The sequence below is a fragment of the Equus asinus genome, chromosome 6, assembly GCF_041296235.1.
Source record: "Equus asinus isolate D_3611 breed Donkey chromosome 6, EquAss-T2T_v2, whole genome shotgun sequence".
Taxonomy (NCBI): domain Eukaryota; kingdom Metazoa; phylum Chordata; class Mammalia; order Perissodactyla; family Equidae; genus Equus; species Equus asinus.
The window spans coordinates 90138364-90159705 of record NC_091795.1 but is presented as its reverse complement, the minus strand read 5'-3'; the positions used below and the strand labels follow the sequence as shown (position 1 = coordinate 90159705).

The window sequence follows — 21342 nt, the reverse complement described above, 5'->3', positions numbered from 1 at the left end:
CAGGATTCTGAGCATGGGTGGAAAAGGGCCCAAAAAGAATGCATGTTTTCTATCTTTTGTCTTCGTTGAGATGTAAATTAGGGTCTAGAAGAAGTTACCTTCAAACACTAATTATCTTTGTGTAGTTATCAAGGAACTGCTGGACATTCAAAGTTGAATAAGGCAGATTTTGCTTGTAGAAACTTACAATGAAATTAGGAACAAAATCTTAAAAAAAACAACTAAAGAGGTGACATGAGCATCATGGCAGAGTGAGGTCTCACAGAAATCTTTCCACTCCAATATACAACAAAAAAAATGTCCATAATCCAATGGATTACATCCCAACACAACACAAAAAATGCTGGAGAGACCCACGCAGCCATATGACAGAAGGGGGAGAGACTGGACCTCCCGTTGGAGGAAGTGGAATGGGGTAAGAGAGAACTTCGCTCCCTCCCCTTAAAGACTGTGATCCAGGAACAAAGGAGGCCTCTGAGAGGGAAGGAATGGAGGAGGGGATGGTCATTCCCAGGAACATCAAGAACTCCCAAGGACCCTTGCAGCCTAGAGGGAAGCCCTCTACCAGGGTGAAAGCTTTTGCAGGGGGTGACCTTTTCCAGTCAACACCCCAGGAGAGTGGAAGCAGAAAGCACCAAGAACATGCAGCAGAAAGTGCCCCTCCCAGCCACCTGCTCAGCGTGGCTACAGCCCCTGGGATTTTGGCTGAAAGCAGAGGGCTCAGAATACATGGTTCTTGACCCCTACCCAGTGGCAATAGGTGGTAACTGCAACCAAATAACACCAGGAAGCAAAAGAACAGACCTCCTCTAGCAGTATCAAACACTATATTAGATCTCCAGACCAGAGAGAAAATGACAAGTACCCAGAAATCAGTCCTGAGGACACAGAAACATGTAATCTAAATGACAAAGAATTCAGAATACCTATCATCAAAAAACTCAACAAGATAAAAGAGAATGTAGAGAAATAATTCAGCAAGTTCAGGAGCTACTTCACAAAAGAGACTGAAACTATAAAAAAGAATCAATCAGAAATATTAGAGATGAAAGACACAATGGAAGAAGTAAAACAAAATATGGGTTCCCTGAATGCTCGAGCAGACACCATGGAGAAGCGTGTCGGCACAATCAAAGACAGACATGCTGAAATGCTCCAGATAGAGGAGGAGAAAGAACTAAGAATAAAAAGAAATGAAGAAATCTCCAAGAAATATCCGACTCAACTAGGAAACGCAACATGAGAATTATAGGTATTCCAGAAGAATAACAGAAAGAGAATGGAGTAGAAAGCTTGTTCAAAGAAAAAATAGCAGAGAACTTCCCAAACCTAGGAAGGAAATCCATGTGGAACAAGCTACCAGATCTCCTAACTACGTCAATGTAAAAAGACCTACTGCAAGGCATATAGTAGTGAAACTGGCAAAACTGAATGACAAACAAAAAATATTAAGGACAGCAAGGAAAAAGAAAATAACCTACAAAGGAACCCCCATCAGACTTTCAGCATATTTCTCTGCAGAAACCTTACAGGATAGGAGAGACTGGAATGACATATTTAAATCATTGAAGGACAAAAATTTTGAGCCAAGAATACTCTATCCAGCAAAAATATCCTTCAGATATGATGGAGAAATAAAAACTTTCCCAGACAGACATAAGCTAAGGGAGTTCGTAGCCACAAGACACCCCCAACAAGAAATCCTCAAGAGAGCCCACATATTTGAAAAAACAAAAAAGGTAGAAAGGGGTTACAAAGCATGGAGTAAGGAGTTAAATAGGCAGACAGAATCATAATAGGATAGCAAATACTCAAGTATAGCATTAAAGACAAAGGGAAGGAAAACACCAAAAACAAAGATAATCTTGTCATTTTAATCACAAACTCGTAACACAGAGTAAGACACGAGAAAAACAACTTAGGAGGGGAAGAGGAAAGGGACTGAATTGGTTTAGTCAAAGGAAATTAGAGGCCATCAGAAAAGGGACTATCTTATCCACGAGATCTTGAATACTAACCTCAGGGAAAGCACTAAATAAAAAAGCAGAAGAGAGACACAGATAATAAGGAGAAAATAAGGAAACACAACATAAAAAAACTACATAACTCAATTGGTAGACCAAAATACACAGGCTGAGAAACAAAAGAAAGGCAGGAGAAGGAGAAAATGAGTGATAAAATGGCAGCATTAAGCTCTCATGTATCAATAATCACCCTAAACAGAAATGGATTGAATTCTCCAATAAAAAGACACAGAGTGACAAGATGGATTAAAGAACAAGAGCCAACAATATGCTGCCTCCAGGAAACACATCTCAGCTCCAATGACAAACACAGGATCAGAGTGAAGGGATGGAACAAGATACGCCAAGCTAATGGCAAAAAGAAGAAAGCAGGTGTGGCAATATTTGTATCAGACAAAGTAGACTTCAAGATAAGACAGGTAAAGAGAGACAAAGAGGGGCAGTATATAATGATCAAAGGGACATTCCATCAAGAAGAAATAACATTTATAAATATGTATGCACCCAACACAGGAACAACAAACTACATAAAGCAACTATTAACAAACCTAAAAGAAGACATTAATAATAACACAATAATAGTAGGGGATCTCAACACTCCACTCACATCAATGGACAGATCATCCAGACAGAAAATCAACAAGGAAACAGTGGCATTAAATGAAAAGCTAGATAAGATGGACTTAATAGACTTATATAGAATACCCCATCCAAAAACAGCAGAATGGAAATTCTTTTCAAGTGTGCATGGAAAATTCTCAAGAATAGACCATACATTGGGAAACAAGGCAAGCCTCAATAAATTTAAGAAGGTTGAAATAATAACAAGCATCTCTTCCAATCACAATGCTATAAAGTTAGAAATTAACTACAAGAAAAAAATTGAGAAAGGACAAAGATGTGGAAACTGAACAACATGCTATTGAACAATCAATGGATCATTGAAGAAATTAAAGGAGAAATCAAAAAATATCTGCAGACAAATGAAAATGAAAACATACCATACCAACTCATATGGGATGCAGCAAAAGGCTGCATTAAGGCTGTATTAAGAGGGAAATTCATCGCAACACAGGCTCACTTTAACAAACAAGAAAAATCCCAAATAAGCAATCTCAAACTACACCTAATTGAATTAGAAAAAGAAGAACAAACAAGGGCCAAAGCCAGCAGAAGGAGAGAAATAATAAAAATCAGAGCAGAAATAAATGCTATTGAAACAAAAAAGGCAGTACAAAGGATCAATGAAACAAAGAGCTGGTTCTTTGAGAAGATAAATAAAACTGAGAAGCCCCTAGCCAGACTTACAAAGAAAAAAAGAGAGAAAGCTCAGATAAATAAAATTAGAAATGAAAGAGGAGAAATAACAATGGATACCACAGAAATACAACGGATTCTAAGAGAATACTATGAAAAACCATATGCCAACAAAATGGACAATCTAGAGGAAATGGATAAATTCTTAGACTCTTACAACCTCCCAAAGCTGAATCAAGAAGACATAGAGAATCTGAATAGGCCAATCACAAGGAAAGAGGTTGAAACAGTAACCAAAACCAGCCCAAAGAATAAAAGCCCAGGACCAGACGGCTTCCCTGGGGAATTCTACCAAACTTTCAGAGAGGATTTAACACTCATCCTTCCCAAGCTATTCGAAAAAATTAGGGAAGACGGAAGCTTCCTAACACATTCTACAAGGCCAACATCACTGATACCAAAGCCTGACAAGGACAATACAAAAAGGGAAAACTACAGGCCAGTATCACTGATGAACATAGAGCAAAAATCCTCAACAAAATATTGGCAACTAGAATACAGCAATACATCAAAAAGATCATACATCATTATTAAGTGGGATTTATTCCAGGGACACAGGGATGGTTCAACATCCACAAATCAATCAATGTCATACAGCACATTAACAAAATGAGGAATAAAAACCACAAGATCATCTCAATAGATGCAGAGGAAGCATTTGATAAGATCCAACAGCAATTAATGATAAAAATTCTTTAACAAAATGGGGATAGAAGGAAATTACCTCAACATAATTAAAGGCCATATATGACAAACCCACAGCCAACATCATACTCAATGGGGAAAAGCTGAACGCCATCCCTCTGAGAACAGCAACAAGACAAGGAGGTCCACTCTCACTACTCTTATTCAACATAGTACTGGAGGTTTTGGCCAGAGCAATTAGGCAAGAGAAAGGAATAAAAGGAATCCAAATAGGGAGGGAAGAAGTGAAACTCCGTTTGCAGACGACATGATCTTAAATAGAGAAAACCCTAAAGAATCCATAGGAAAACTATTAAAAATAATTAACAACTACAGTAAAGTTGCGGGGTACAAAACCAACTTGCAAAAATCAATCGCATTTCTGTATTCTAATAAACTTACAGAAAGCAAACTCAAGAACACAATTCCATTTACAATTGCAAAAAAAAATAAAGTATCTAGGAAAAAATTTAACTAAGGAGGCGAAAGACTTATATAATGAAAACAATAAGATATTATTGAAAGAAACAGATAATGGCATAAAGAGATGGAAAGAGATTCTACACCCATGGATTCGAAAAATAAACATAGTTAAAATGTCCATACTACCCAAAGCAATCTACAGATTCAGTGCAATCCCAATCAGAATCCCAATGACATTCTTCACGGAAATAGAATAAAGAATCCTAAAATTCGTATGGGGCAACCAAAGACCACGAATTGCTAAAGCAATACTGAGAAAAAAAAAAAAAGAACAAAGCTGGAGGCATCACAACCCCTGACTTCAAAATGGACTACAAAGCCACAGTGATCAAAACAGCATGGTACTGGTACAAAAACAGGCACACAGACCCACGGAACAGAACTGAAAGCCCAGAAATAAAACCACACATCTGCAGACAGCTAATCTTCGACAAAGGTGACAACAACATACAATGGGGAAAAGACAGTTTCTTCAATAAATGGTGCTGGGAAAACTGGACAGCCACATGCAAAAGAATGAAAGTAGACCATTATCTCACGCCATACACAAAAATAAATTCAAAATGGATCAAAGACTTGAAGGTATAAGTCCTGAAACTATAAACCTCCTGGAAGATAAGATAGGTAGCACACTCTTTGACACTGAGCTTAAAAGGATCTTTCAAATACCATGTCTTCTCAGACAAAGGAAACAAAAGAAAAAATAAACAAGTGGGACTTCATCAGACTAAAGAGCTTCTGCAAGGCAAAAGAAACTAGGATCAAAACCAAAAGACAACTTGCCAACTGGAGAAAATTTTTGCAAATCACATATCCAATAAGGGGTTAATCTCTATAATATATAAGGTATTCACACAACTGAACAATAAAAAAACAAACAACTCGATCAAAAAAATGGGCAGAGGATATAGACAGACATTTCTACAAAGATGATATACAGATGGCCAATAAAGACATGAAAAGAAGTTCAACATCACTAATCATCAGGGAAATGCAAATCAAAACTATACTAAGATATCACCTGATGCCTGTTAAAGTGGCTATAATCACTAACACTAAAAATAACAAATGTTGGAGAGGGTGTGGAGAGAAGGGAACCCTCATACACTGCCGGTGGGAATGCGAACTGGTGCAGCCACTATGGAAAACAGTGTGGAGATTCCTCAAAAAACTATAAATAGAACTACCTTATGACCCAGCTATCCCACTGCTGGGTATCTACCCAAACAACGTGAAATCAACAATCCAAAGTAACATATGTACCCCTATGTTCATCGCAGCACTATTCACAATAGCGAAGACATGGAAACTATCCAAGTGCCCATAGACTGATGATTGGATAAAGAAGATGTGGTGTGTGTGTGTATACACACACACACACACACACACACACACACACACACACACACACACACACAATGGAATACTACTCAGCCAGAAAAAAAGACAAATTCATCATTTTTGCAACAACATGGAAAGACCTGGAGGGAATTATGGTTAGCGAAATAAGCCAGACTGAGAAAGAAAAACATCAAATGGTTTCACTTGTATGTGGAATAGAAACAAGCACATGGACAAGCAAAACACTCCAGTGGTTACCAGGGGAAGGGGGATGTGTGGTGGGCACAGGGGGTGAAGGGGAGCATCTATGTGGTGACAGACAAGAAATAATGTACAACTTAAATTTCACAATGATGTAAACCATTATGAACTCAACTAAAAAATTTAAAAAGTAAAACAATTTTTAAAAATAAAAATTTTTTTTAGAAAGCTAAATACTGTTGAAAGCACTTGTGTCATTTAAAAATATATACAAAAGGGGCTAGCCCCATGGCCAAGTTGTTAAGTTCACGCACTCCACTTCAGTGGCCCAGGGTTTCAACACTTCGGATCTCAGGCACAAACCTAGCATCGCTCTTCAAGCCATGCTGAAGCAGTGTCCCACAGAGAGGAACTAGAAAGACCTACGACTAAAATATACAACTATGTACTGGGGGACTCTGGGAGAAGAAGAAGGAAAAAAAACGTAAAAGTAAATACAACAGATAAAGTATTGTATTTGAACTTAATTCACATTAAGTAAGTGCCCTTATTTGTGATGACTCCCCAAACAGACTGCACACTCCCGGAAGGCAGGCACTACATCTGTCCACCACCCACCAAGCACGGTACCCACCTCGACTAAAAGTTTAATGCCATCCCCTCTAAGAACACAGAGGAAGTAAGAGATTCCTCTTTGCTGGAAACAGGGTACAATCTAAGCCAAAATTAACAGAACAAAGAGAATACTAAGAACAAAAAAGGGAAGGCAGGGCCCAGCCCATGGTGTAGTGGTTAAGTCCAGTGTGCTCCATCTTGGCAGCACAGTTTAGATCCCAGGCACAGACATAAACTACTCGTAAAGCCATGTGGTGATGGCATCCCGCAAACAAAATAGAGGAAGATTGGCACAGATGTCAGCTCAGGGCTAATCTTCCTCAAGCCAAAAAGGAGGAAGATTGGCAATGGATGTTAGCTTAGAGAGAATCTTCCTCACCAAAAAGAGAAAAGAGAAGGCAGGGAAGTGTTGGGGTGGGTGTAGGAAGAGGAGCAGAACTGGAATATGGGATAGTCCGGGGAGGATAAAATATGTTCACTAGGCTGTGAGTTAGGATATGCAAAAAAGAAAACAGTCAAAATCAGCAGAGCTTATCCCAAAACTTCTCAATTAATTTTTGTTTCATATTACCCAATTTACCACCTCAGTTTCTCTTCTTCAACAGTGCTCGCAGCATCAGGCAAAACAATGAATTTCATAGAGCCCTGAGTTTGTATATTATCAATTTATCCCAACTACACTCTGGCTGATTTATTTCACATTCATAAAATCCTTGTGGATGATAAATATCACAGGCTCACATTACTAGAGTAACCGAAAATAAATAAAAAAGTGATGACTATTTCAGCTTCTTTCATTTAAAAAAGACCATATAACGGAAAATACAAACAACCTAGCAATATTATTGTCATGCACAACAGGACACTTACACATACTGCTTGCTTTATAACAATTTTTATTCAGAAACCTTAATGCAGTCATCCATCTCCAAGCTGACTGCTATCGAGAAATGTACACGACTGCAGAACCAAGAAGCGGCCCTCCTTCTGTGGCTTGATAATATATTTACCTTTCCAAAATTTTTACTTAGAGACCACCCCCCAAAAATACCTTCATTTGCTTAGATCCTGGGCCCAAAAGTGACCACATTAAAAGTAATAAATGTAGTCTGCTTGATGACAAATTGTTACCATGTAATAACTATTTAATGCGTGATAATTTCAAACCTATGGTCCCAAGTGAACGCCACTCACTCTCTTGAAATACTGCTAGGAAAAAAGAAATCAAATATTGACCTCTGTAATAAATCAAGACAATGGAGTAGTCAGCAAAGGATTCAAACATAAAATACACTTCTTTTAAAAGGGGAAAGAAAAATAAAACAGAAATGTGGGTGATGGACAAGAATATAAAATGCAAGAGAATAAAAGAGGCAGAGAAAAATCAAAAGAAAGAAACATAATAATTTTTCTTCTCCACTTGGAAAATGAGAATTACTTAGTTAAGGAGCCCACAGAGGGAGAGGTATCAATTAACAAGAGAGCTCTTATACTAGATGCTGTGGCTTTTACAAAGACCTACACTACACATTCTTTGTCTTCAAGTATCTGAAATTCTAATTGGAGAAATAGGACCTATTCTTCAAAATAGAAAAAGAAAATTAATGAAATGTGATACATATATATATATAAGTAGTGCCCAAAATGTGGCACAAACATAGAATAACAATTCTACATAAGAAAATGAATAGGACCCTGTTGCATGTGGCCTGAACTAGTACATTTACTATCTATGAATCACTCAGCCTCTAGTATCTCCCAACTGAATCAACATTCCTCAAAGCATAACTGATTATATTTCCTCATCTCAAAAATTTGAGCTCCCAGGGCTGTCCCTGTGGGACAGTGGCTAAGTTCAGCACCCTCCACTTTGGCAGCCCGGATTCATGGGTTCAGATCCCAGGCATGGATCCACACCACTCATCAGCCATGCTGTGGTGGTGACCTACATATAAAGTAGAGAAAAACTGGCACAGATGTTAGCTCAGGGCTAATCTTCCACAGCAAAAAATAAAAATAAAAATAAATTGAGTTCCCTAAAGAATAGGCTGTCACTTAATGCTCCCAATTATCTGACCTCAACCTGCCTTTCCAACGCACTATCTCCCACCACGACCATCACCTCTCATCCCTTCCCACACACACTCTACAGTGTCAGTCAAGCTACACCACTTTCAATTTCCTAAAAATACACTGAGATCTCCTTCCACTTGTCACTGTTCACACTGCTACTTTGTCTGAGATGCCCATCACGGACAGATCATATCCACTCTCCAAAGCAAGTTTAAGTTAAGCCACCTGCCATACTTCCCTGATCCTTCAAGTAATAACCTCCTTTATCTGGACCCCCACATCACTATATCTGCACCCTTTTAAGGCCCTTACTTCTTTCTAGCTTGCATTCACACACACGTATACACACATATACATACACATATATAATATATACACACACATATATATGCACACAAATATTTAAAGAGAGAAAAATGTATATTAGACATTACATATGTTAGATATATAAATACATATATAATATATGTGTATATTATTTCCCATTCAAGCATATGAGATCTTGAGGTCAGGGTTGCTCTCCATCTTTACGTCTCCCACAACACATAACATGGTGTGTCACACTCAGTAAGCCACAGTAAGTAAGAAAGTAATGGAAAGCAGGCCAGCTAAAGATAGAATAGACTTTCTACTTCATCAATCTTGCTAATAGAGACAATTCCTCTGACAAAACACACACTTTTTAAGGGGCAATAGATTAAAATTTTTTTAGTGTATATATGTGCTAAGAAAGTAAGGTATTAATATCTATGCTTTAAAAAAACAAAATCAAGTTAAACAAATCAAAAAAGTCCCTAAAAGAGCAAAGAGCAAAACCTTGCTTAAATATAATGAAATGTTTCAATATAAGCCTCCCAGGACACAGTTGTATATCCTAGTTGTGAGTGCTTCTGGTTGCGCTATGTAGGACACCGTCTCAGCAGGGCCTGATGAGTGCTGCCATGTCCACACCCAGGATCCAAACCAGCAAAACCCTGGGCTGCTGAAGCGGAGCACGTGAACTTAACCACTCGGCCACGGGGCCAGCCCACCTTTTCTCCCCTCTTAAGAGAGATTCTTAAAAATAACTACACAGAGGGGCTGGCCCAGTAGCACAGCAGCTAAGTTCACACATTCCGCTTTGGTGACCTGGGGTTTGCCAGTTTGGATCCTGGGCGTGGCCAGACACACTGCTTGTCAAGCTATGCCATGGCAGGCGTCCCACGTATAAAGTAGAGGAAGATGGGTACGGATATTAGCTCAGGGCCAGTCTTCTTCAGCAAAAAAAGAGGAGGATTGGCAGCAGATGTTAGCTCAGGGCTAATCTTCCTCAAAAAAAAACTACAGAGAACTTCTGGAAACGAGAAATATAACAATTGAAACAAAAAACACTAGTTTAAAAAAGAGATGAGGAACAGAAGAATTAATAAAATAGAAAATATATCAGAAAAAATTAACCAGAACACAGACTTTTTTCCTAAATAGGATCACATGTATCATTAATTCACTATATTTATAATAGATCTCAAAAACGCTTCAAACTTTCTTCATTAAATATATATATTTATATAGGAAAAACTCAAATAATCTTCTACTTCTCTTTTTTAACAAAAACAAAAAGGAAAAAAGAGAGAGACTGAGAAAATTAAAAGTGAGTCCAGGAGATTCTGTATCTAGATAACAGACTTTCCAGAGAGAAAAGAGAAAACAGAGAGGAGGAAACAGCTCAGAAGTAATTTAGGGCCGGGCCGGTGGCACAGTGGTTTAGTTCGCACGTTCTGCTTCTCAGCGGCCGGTGGTTCGCCAGTTCAGATCCTGGGTGTGGACATGGCACCGTGTGGCATGCTACGCTGTGGTAGGCGTCCCACATATAAAGTAGAGGAAGATGGGCATGGATGTTAGCTCAGGGCCAGGCTTCCTCAGCAAAAAAGAGGAGGACTGGCAGTAGTTAGCTCAGGGCTAATCTTCCTCAAAAATAAAAAAAAGGAGTAATTTAATGAATTTTCCCAAAAGTGAGTATCCAAATTGAAGTATCCAAAACATAAGATGGTCAAATTTGAGAACCTTGGGGGATAAAAAATAAAAGCTTGCAGAGAGAAGGGGGACAAGAAAAGAAAAAAAGAAAAAAGAAAAATGGGTTTTATACTAGAGTGACATTAGAATTCTCAAGACCAATACTAAAAGCAAGAGGACAATGGAGCAATACCTTCAAAATTCTAAGGGAAAATTATTTCCAGCCTACAATTTTATCCAGGCAAATTACCAATTAAGCATGAAGACAGAATAAAGCCATTTTCAGACATACAAGGTCTCAAAAAATATGGTTCTCATGTATTCTTCCTCAGGAAGTTACAGAAGTTCACCAAAACACTGAAATAAAGCAAAAAGAAAAATAAACATGGGATCCAAGAAATAGATGATGCAGCAAAAGAGAAATATGAAAGCAATCCTCAGGATGACAGTGAGGTGAAATTATAAGAAAACGGCTATGCAGCAGGTGCAAAGCCAAATGGGGGCAGGTCAGAAAGTTCTGAAAAATACTTCTTCAAGAAGATGAAACTTAGAGAATACCTAATGTATATGATGTACTAAAAAAGAGATCTACACTAATGGGAATGAGTTTAGGGTTAAATCTATAGTAAGTATACTTAAAAACTTGGCAAACTAAAAAAAAATAGGATTATTAACCAGAAGAACAAATACATAAAGGTAAGAAATCACCAGTTAGGCTTACATAGCCCACTAAGCCCCTTGCAGGATTAGCTCTCACCACTCTCTCTCAGGCATCGGCTGTTACTCTACTCCTCGGTCTGCTTCAGCCAACTGGCGTCCTTGCTGTTTCGAGAAAATGCCCACTACACTCCCAAATCATTTTGCTTTGGCTATTCCCTCTTCATAAAATACTCTTTTCCCAGATATTCAAATAACTAACACCCTCATCTCGTACAGATCTTGGAGCACATACAGGTCTTCGCGCAAATGTCACATTCTCAATGAGAGTAACTTGCTACCCTACTTAAAATTACAACCCACACCCTACTCTCCCACCCTGCCACTCTCTGTCCTCCAACCCATGATCAATTTTTTCCTATAGCACTTGTCAGTTCTTCAAATACTTTACGTTCATTGTTGGTTGTCTGTTACCACCTCTAGAAGTAAGTTCCATAAGGAAGATCTTACCACAAGCATCTGGAACAGTACGTGGCTCAGGACAGGAAATGAATAAATGCTGCGTGAATGAATGAATAAATAAGAATGGAAAAGCAATAAGGTAACACCACAGAAGCTTCTTGTCTCACTTGTGAATAGCATCTACATAACCATAATGATATTCATCCTATAAAATTATGATATAAATTAACAGGAGAACGAGAGAAGGCTGTGTGTATACATGTGTGGTGGACTGAGAAATCTAAATAAATCCTCATCTCCCATAAAGGCATGTCAATAGGTAGCATGTAAAATGGGAAATCAAGAAGTAACAACACAGGCATTTTATTTATATATATGATAACATCCAAAGGAATCAACTAAAAGAGCTAAAAATGGTTATCTTTGGAAAGCAAGAATTGGGTGGCAGAGTCAGTTTTTCAAACTATTTAACATTTGGAACTACATGCAAATATAAGTCCTGAAAGGTAAATTACAAAGGAAAAAAAGACAAGTCATGTGCTGGGAGATGATGTTCACCATGCATGCAATCGACTCAGGATTAATATCCAGGTCACATACAGAATGTCAAGACCAAAGACCCAAAAAATGTAAGAAATGATATAAAAAAGCATTTCACAGATGACGAAGCATGAATGCCCAATAACACGAAAAACTGCTCAGCGAAATGCAAATTAAAACCACAATGAGATATTCTTTTATACCTATCAGATCAGCAAATATTTAAAAATCTGACTTCATCAAGAGTGCTCACAAGAATGTGAAACAACAGAAACTTTCATACACTGCTGACAGGACTGTAATTTGGTAGAACCACTCCGGAAAACATCTGTATTACCTAGTAAAGTTGAAGATGTACTTACCCGACAATTCAGCGACTCCACTCCTAGTTATAGATATCCTATAGAAACTCCTGAACAATGCATCAGAGGAATGCGCAATAATTTCTGCCACAGTACTATTTTATAATCAGAAAACTGGAAACAAACCAAATTTCCATCTACAGGAGAATGAATAAATATGCTACAATATATTCATAAAACAAAATATGCTAATAGTAGTTAAAAATGAGTGAACTGGAGAAACATGCATCCCAAAGCAATTCTTCTGAGTCTTTTGTGTGACTCCATTTACATAAAGTCAAACAGCAAAACTGAATATGAGTAAGCGGTAAAACTATAAAGAAAGCAAGAGAACGATAAACACAAAATTCAGGACAGTGGGTATCTCCAGGGGCCAGCATAGGCTCAGGGAAGAGCACAAAGGGGACTTCAGTGGGTGGGGGTATGGTGTGGCTGTGGACACGTGTTCTTTTCTAATATAAAAATTTCATAAGAATAAAATTCTGTACAAATACAAGGACAAACCTACAACTGAACAGAATACAAAATATGCATACATTTTCAGTCAAAAAGACCTAAGTACACTGAGGGTCAGAGAGTTTAAGGACTTGCCAACAGGAACAGAGTAAATCTCAAAATTCAGAACTCAAGCTAGGTTTGTCTGACTTCACAATTTGATATTCTTCCCATTTAGAGAACCAAAAAGGTAGCTTGGCTAACTTATAAAATATATGCAAATTTCATTCTCACTAACAAAATTAAAAAAAGAGAAATCACTGGGAGTAGAAAATGCTCAAGGTTCCAAGTAACCCTCAGTGGAGATGGCAAACACCTAGAGAGGTGGCATATCTGAAGAATGGGATAGGGGCCGGCCCTGTGGCTGAGTGGTTAGGTTGGCCCGCTCCGCTTTGGCGGCCCAGGGTTTCACTGGTTAGGATCCTGGGTGCGGACATGGCACTGCTCATCAAGCTATGCTGAGGCAGCATCCCACATGCCACAACTAGAAGGACCCACAACTAAAAATATACAACTATGTAGCAGGAACTTTGGGGAGAAAAAGGAAAAATAAAAATAAAAAATCTTTGAAAAAAAAAGAATGGGATAGAGTTGTAGGAAGCAACGGTGCAAGTATCAATGTAGCCCTAACTCACAAAAAAGGAAAGTAACTTCCACTGAGACCCTTCTATGCAAGGGCACTTTATACGCAATATTTTATGAATTCTCTCAACAATGCTAGAAGTTACATATCATACTCAATTAACAGATGAGAAAATTAAGATTCAGGGAGTTAAGAGAGAAGAAGAAATTCTTCAGTGAATATTCCCAGTGCCCCACCTGGCTCAGGGAAGTCCAGTCAGCCAGACAGATGAGCAGAAATCTTCAGAAGATGACTACAATGATACTACAGATATTTAACATAACTACACACAAGAGGAGGAAATGAAGAAGCCACAATAAAAATCAGAATGGACAATTTTTTGTCTCTGAAACTGTGGTAACATTTCTACATCCACTTAATACTCCACCAAATATGAGAACGAATGGATGCTCACCTGTGACCAGGATGGTAAATAGCTGTGCTGATTCCATGAGGATAATGACTACTGAAGCTGAAACAGTGACTCTCTTGATAGCTCTGATTTGTTCCAACACTAAATTTAAGAAGGTAAATAAGAAATAAATACTATTAAATCACAATCACATACCACTAAATATCCACTAAAATTAAATTAAAAAGACAGACACCACCAAATATTGCTGAGGATGTAAAACAACCAGAACCCTGATAGCTTATTATAAGGAATATGAACGATATAACCACTTTGGGAAATGGTCTGGCAGTTTCTTATAAAAATAAAGTGTATCTACCCTATGACTCAGCAACTCCACTCAAAGACATTGACCCAAGAGAAATGAAAATGTATATCCATAAAGACTTGTAAAAGAATGGTCATAGCAGCTTTATTCACAATAGCCCAAAACTGGAAACTTAGGGGCTGGCCCAGTGGCACAGCAGTTAAGTTCGCACACTCCACTTCAGCAGCCCGGGGTTCGCCAGTTCAGCTCCCAGGCGTGAACCTACACACAGCTTATCAAGCTATGCTGTGGCAGGTGTCCCACATATACAAAAATAGAGGAGGATAGGCACAGATGTTAGCTCAGGGCCAATCTTCGTCAGCAAAAAAGAGGAGGATTGGCAGCTGATAGCTCAGGGCTAATCTTACTCAAAAAAAAAAAAAAACCAAAAAAACTGGAGACTTAGCGGTCCATCAACAGAAGTATGGATAAACAAATCATGAGTGCTATGGAACGAATGTTTGTTACCCCCATGGATTGAATGTGTCTCCTCAAAATTCATATGTTAAAACCCTAATGCCAATGTGATGGTATCTGGAGGTGGGGTCTTTGGGAGATATTAGGTCATAAGGATGGAGCCCTCATGAACGAGTTTAGCGCCCTTATAAGAAAAGGCCAGACAGCTAGCTAGCTCTCTTTCCACCATGTGAGGATATAAGAAGTTGGCAGTCTGCAACCCAGAAGAGGGCTCTCGCCAGAACCTGACCATGCTGGCACCCTAATCTCAGACTTCCAGCCTCTAGAACTGCGAGAAATAAATTTCTGTTGTTGATAAACCACCCAGTTTATTACATCTGTTATAGCAACCCAGACTAAGACACATGAGATATTCATACAATGAAATACTAATCAGCAATAAAAAGGAATTAACTACTGATACATGTAAAATATGGACAAATCTCAAAATATGCTAAACAAAAGAAGACTTCGACAAAACAGCACACACTATATGAGTCCATTAATGTCAATTACTAGAACAGGCAAAACTAATCTGTGATGAAAAAAATTATAAACAGCAATTCCTCTGGGGGTGAGTGTGGACAGAGATTTACTGAGAAGAAGCATGAGGGAACTTTCTAGCACGATAGTCATTTCTGTCTCCTGATAGGGGTATGAATTGCACAAGTGTATGTATTTGTCATAACTCACTGGCTGGTATACTTAAGAACTGTGCACTGCATTGTATGCAAATTTTATCTCAAAAGAAAGAAAACTATAAGCAAATAATGAACTTTAATTAATGATATGCATGCTAAAGTATTTAAGTACTGACAAATATATTAAAAAAGGAAGACTGATTAAAGGCTGGATAGAGGAACGGACAGAAATGTGATATAGCAAGAATAGTAAAACACTAATTACAGAATTTAAGTGGAGGTATGAGTGAATATACTATACAATTCTTTTAACCTTCCTATTATATTTGTAATTTTTCATAACAAAATGCTGAAGGAAAAAAAAGAAACACCAAAATCTGACACTAAACCAGAGAAATAAACATTATTTCAAATAGGACTTCCCAAATAAAGCATACTTTTACCTTACAAGGTAACTTCTAAGTTCTCCTCGGTAATTGATGACCAAGAGTTCTGCAGACCACTGCGCACTTGCTTTATATTCCAAAAATATCAAGCCAGCAATGGCATAGCTCAAATCACCTGCTAAAATAGATGCCTAGAGAAGAGGAGAGATTAAGTTACTAAAAAGAGACTAGATAGAAGTTATCATATGTATAGGTAATTGGAGGATGTCCGAGACATTGGCCTTGCCAGGTGCACTTTAAATAAGACAGCCCTGGAACTGATCTGTATCCTGAGGAAGCAAGCAAGCTATGATTAGCTCTTCTTAATGCAGCTACTAGAAAATTTTAAACTACACATGTGATCACTTATATAGCTCACATTTCTATTACACAGTGCTAGTCAAGAAAACAGTAATCCAAACTTCTTACTTTGGTTCTCCAAGACTCCACAATACGAGCTCAATGTATTTTTTCACGTTTCTCCACTCATTATGTCTGAACAAAAATCATTCTCTACATCACTGGTTCTCATCCCTAGCTTCTCATAAGAATCAGCTAAAAAACCTTGAAACAATATTAATGCCCAGGGCCCACTCAGATCAACTAAGTCAGACTCTGTGGGTGGAGCCTGGGCAAACCGGTAATTTGTTTTGTTTTTGTTTTTCTTTTCTGTATAAAGCTTCCCAGGTGATTCTAAGATGCAGCCAGAATCTGTTCTACCTGCCCCTATATTTGTTCATTTGAGGAAGGAGCGTAGGAAGTAAAAAGCACTGGATTTCTAAGAGACACTAACTGGACTGCCACTGGAAAAGTCATTTCACTCCCTGGATTGCCACTGGAAAAGTCATTTTACTCCCTCTCAATTACAGTTTTCTAAACTGTAAAATGAGAGTAACATCTACCCAATCTATTCAAAGGGTATGGTGAGCATTATACAAGAATATATACCAAAGTCATTAACAAAGCACTACACAAATACAAGTTATTAGTATCATTCATTTTTTTCTCCACTCTCCCTTTCAATATCTAACACCTTTAGGCTAACAAATTCTAACTTCTCTTGAAGCTGTTCCTCTTGCAACAGCCCACTGACTTCTTTCCCTCACTGGAACCTTTTAACAGCTTTCCGTACCTCGATTTAGAACTTACTTACTACCATGTTTTAATAATGGTGGATTACATCTGCATAGTGCACTAGGAAATACAAAGATAACTACTTCACATACAGATCTCTAACTAGATTCTGAGCATCTTAAGTTCACAACTTATTATTCTGATTTACATTTCTATTTCTTCTCTCATCATATTCATTCATTCAGGTACCTATACATGACAGGCATTCGAAAAAATACAATATCAGTTGAAGGTATGTACGTACTGGGACAATAACAAAGAGCTCACTTCCCATGAGATCAAACACCCTCACAGTTCCTGTGCTTTCCGCATAGGCCAGCAGGGTACAATCATAACTCCACGCGACACGCCTCCACTGGGGTTTTGGGTCTTTTGGAACTAGAATGAAAAGAAAAGAAGTGCTTCTAACAATGTATTATAAAAACAGTTAACAACTAAAGTACGTATTCGACTGCATTACATCATCATCTAAGGATCTCTAATGCTTCAGTTCAATAGCAAAGAACGGTTCCAAGAAACCCATTTCAAGTAAGAGTGGTAAGTATAAACCACAGCCAGCTCTGCCCCACTTCTGTGAGAGCAGAGCCCACTGACACCAGGGGTCTACTGAATGCTAAGCATGCCCTAGTCTGGTAAAGGCTCAGGAATCATATACTTCACAATACTTAGGAAATTAAGAGAGATCAAAGGCAAAGAGAATGGGCAGAAAATAAGTCCAATCTAATGATTTCAGCTCCCCTATAAGCAAAAAAAGAAAATTTCAACTGAGATCTTTTAAATATAGCAAATATAGATGCCAAGGAAATACAAAGCGGGATTATACTGACACAGTATTAGAAAGAGAAATATATATAGATAGATAGATAGATACACACACACATATACATGTAAGTATGTAATAATATATTAGGCAGGTGAATCAAGAACTGTTCTTAGTCAATCACACAATTATAAGATGTTAATAATCCAACACCTATATTTTTTCTTTCTTTCTTTTTCTCCTCAAATCCCCCCAGCACATAGGTGTGTATTTCTTTAGTTGCAGATCCTTCTAGTTGTGGCACATGGGAAGCCGCCTCAACGTGGCCTGACAAGCAGTGCCATGTCCGCACCCAGGATCCGAACCAGCGAAACCCTGGGCCACGGGAAGCAGAGCATGCGAACCACTCGGCCACGGGGCCAGCCCCTATATTTTTTTCTGTTCTGAATTTTTCAGTACTACAATAAGGAGAAAGGCTATCAGCTACAAAAGAAAAAGGGGCTGTGAAACTGTAAACTGTGTTAGGTTTGCTGGAGGTTTCTGATGTTTTGTTTGCTTCAGTTTCCCCTTATTAGAATCCCAGAACTGAAGAGACAGGTAGGAACAGTGCCCTCCCTTTACCAACAAGAATTCCAAACGAGTAGGGGACTCAAGACGACACTGTGATCAGAGCAGAACAAAGCCCAGAGCCGAAGTGTCCCACCTCGCACAGTGCGCGGCCCATCGCAGCACAGTGCCTCTCAGTCGGAGCGTGGATCCAGCCCTAGGACTGCCTCAGAAGGTTTCCAAAATTTATGGCTTTCTCTGTTCCTCCGCTAATATCCCAAGTTCAGGCTTCACCATCTCTTGCTTAGACTCTCACAACGGCCTCCTAACTAGTCTTCCTTCCTACCTTCAGGCTCTTCCCTCCTAGTCCTTCCTCGGTACTATTCAAAGACATCTTTCTAAAATAGAAAAATGCACAGATCTCATCCTGCTGCTGCTTTAAAAGCCCTGATGGTTCTCCATTTCCAACAACATCAAGTCTAAACTCCTCCGAATACATGGAAGGCTCTTCACAAATGGCTCCGTCATAGCTTTGCAGTTTCACCTCCCATCACTTCCTCCATCACACATCTAATAACCCACCAATAAAACAACTACCTGGCAAATAAGCAAACCATGCATACTGGAGTCTGTGTGTCTTTCATACACATTGCTGCCTCTACCTAGAATGTTCATCTCCAACATTATCAAGAGGCTTCTTGTTTATTACAACACTCTGTGGTAACAAACTGTTACCTCCTCCTTCCTTGAGATTCTTCAAAACCTACTCCTCTCCTATCTCTGCCCCCAAATATGCTGCACGAAAGTCTTTCAGAGCATTCCTCACATCATATTATGTTGTTTACATGACTATTTGCCCCACAACACTCTGAGCTTCTTGGAATCAGAGACAATGTCTTATTCAACAATGTCATCCCAGAACCTGAAACAAAAAGCGATTAATGTTTCACTAATGAGTGAAGCCTGAATTTCTCAGGAAAGTCTATATTAACAGGGTAAGGTAATGGGAAGAGTTTACCATCCCTCAAGGACTACGCAACAATTAAACATGAATTATATAACATCTCTCCACCTAAAAGAGGTACTTCAGACTTCCTTCTTCTCTCTGTATTATGTGTACATATGTTCTGTAATGGGGAAAGTATACCAGATGTAATGAGTTTCACCATTCTGACTATTATCTACAGGTATAAAACATACCAAAAAATCCAAGAGAGGCCCTTGACCACAGGCGGGTCTAGTGGATTTTATTAAAGCCTAACAAGATATTTATGTACTCTGGAAAAGCGAGTTTTCAAAAATGAGAATAAAATAAAGAAAAAGATTAGTTCTCTGTCTTCAGATAGCAAAAAAAAATCAAACTTGGAAATAAACAAAGGCACAAAATGATAAACAACACAAGAACACAAGACCCACATACACACAGATGCTATGTAACACCAGCAAGAGGACAACTTAATGCCCTGAAAAATATTCATGTGCTACAGAAACACAGCAACATTTCCCATTTTACTGTTTTCCTCTTACTTCATCTTGATAGGATAAAGAGATTTATGCACCACATTCTGTATCTGTCTGAAATAAGTTCTATCTGAAGGGGATTTGTTTTTACTATTACTTCTAGTTATAATCAGTAGCTCCAGAAAACTCAGAATGTGTTTTGACCCGGACAAAGATATGGTTTCATTACAAGATAAGATTTCACATAACAATGTGCAAATAAAGACTTTATCACTGGATTTTTCCAGCTGCCTGTGTGGTTTTGAAGAGAAATGAACAGTACAGATTTTTACAAAGCAAATGTCAATGGAGTTGTCTGAAAAGTATTCAAAAAGGCTGGTGGTAAAGTTAACCAGCAGTTTGACAACTGCCAGTTCACGGTGAAACTATTTATACCCAGTAGCGCACAGTTTGCAGCAACGGCAGCCCCTTCAACCTGCCTAGTTGCCAGGCTATTTTCCAGCTCAGAGCTTTGGTCAATGCTGTTTTCTCTGCCTGGAAGTCTTTCCCTGAACCCTTCTCTGCTCCTTTTCACCTTTCAGGTCTCAGTTTAAATGTCACTTCTTTAGGATGTATTCTCTGATCATCCTAAGTAGCCTCAAGGCCCCATTATTCTCCACCATTCCAATGATTCCATTTCCTTGACAGTCTTATCCCACATAAGAATTACATATTTGTTTATTTACTTTTTATTCTCTGCCCTAGTCATTAAACTATAAGTTTCAAAATGTCAGGTGCTGTGTTCATAACTTTATCACCAGTGCCTAATACTTTGGTGGCACACAACAGGCACTCAAGTGCTAAAGGAAAACACTTTGAGCCAGTGCTCATTTATCCAAATTAGAAATGGAAATGGGAATAGACTTAAAAATTAAGGAACACAAGGTTTTATTCTCAGCTGCCATGAAACAACTGAGTGTGACCTTGGGGAGATGCCAAGGTGTAGTTTCCTCATTTGCAAAATGAAGGGTTCAATGAACAATCTCTCACATACATTCTTTCACTTTTAAATCAAGAACCAGTGAGCAAGAGCAAACTAGCAGAGCTAGAAAGACATGCAGAGAAGCTAAATATTTAAATATTTGAAATAATAGTGTCGGTAGAACGCATGAGACAAATTTTACAATCCTAGAATAAAAACAGTCTAAGAAGATAAGAAGCCATAAAATTATAAAGGGAAAAAAATGACAAATGCTGTTACCAAAAAAAAGACACTGGAAAAAAAAAGACACGGGGAAAAAGACACTGTAATAAATTTAAAAGACAAATCAACCGGGTAAAAATATTTGCAAC

At 38.4% G+C, this 21342-nt stretch overlaps 1 protein-coding gene across 3 annotated transcripts in view; it reads right to left on the bottom strand.

The window, feature by feature from the left end:
- NBAS (NBAS subunit of NRZ tethering complex) overlaps positions 1 to 21342 on the bottom strand; it is a 335592-nt gene that overhangs the window by 295588 nt on the left and 18662 nt on the right. For all 3 annotated transcript variants that reach the window (XM_014848079.3, XM_070512577.1, XM_070512578.1), the window contains exons 7-9: positions 17488 to 17621; positions 16128 to 16261; positions 14284 to 14382 (exon numbers count right to left, since the gene is read on the bottom strand). In XM_014848079.3, coding sequence (XP_014703565.2) covers positions 14284 to 14382; positions 16128 to 16261; positions 17488 to 17621 — 367 coding nt within the window. The remainder of the gene's footprint in view (positions 1 to 14283; positions 14383 to 16127; positions 16262 to 17487; positions 17622 to 21342) is intronic.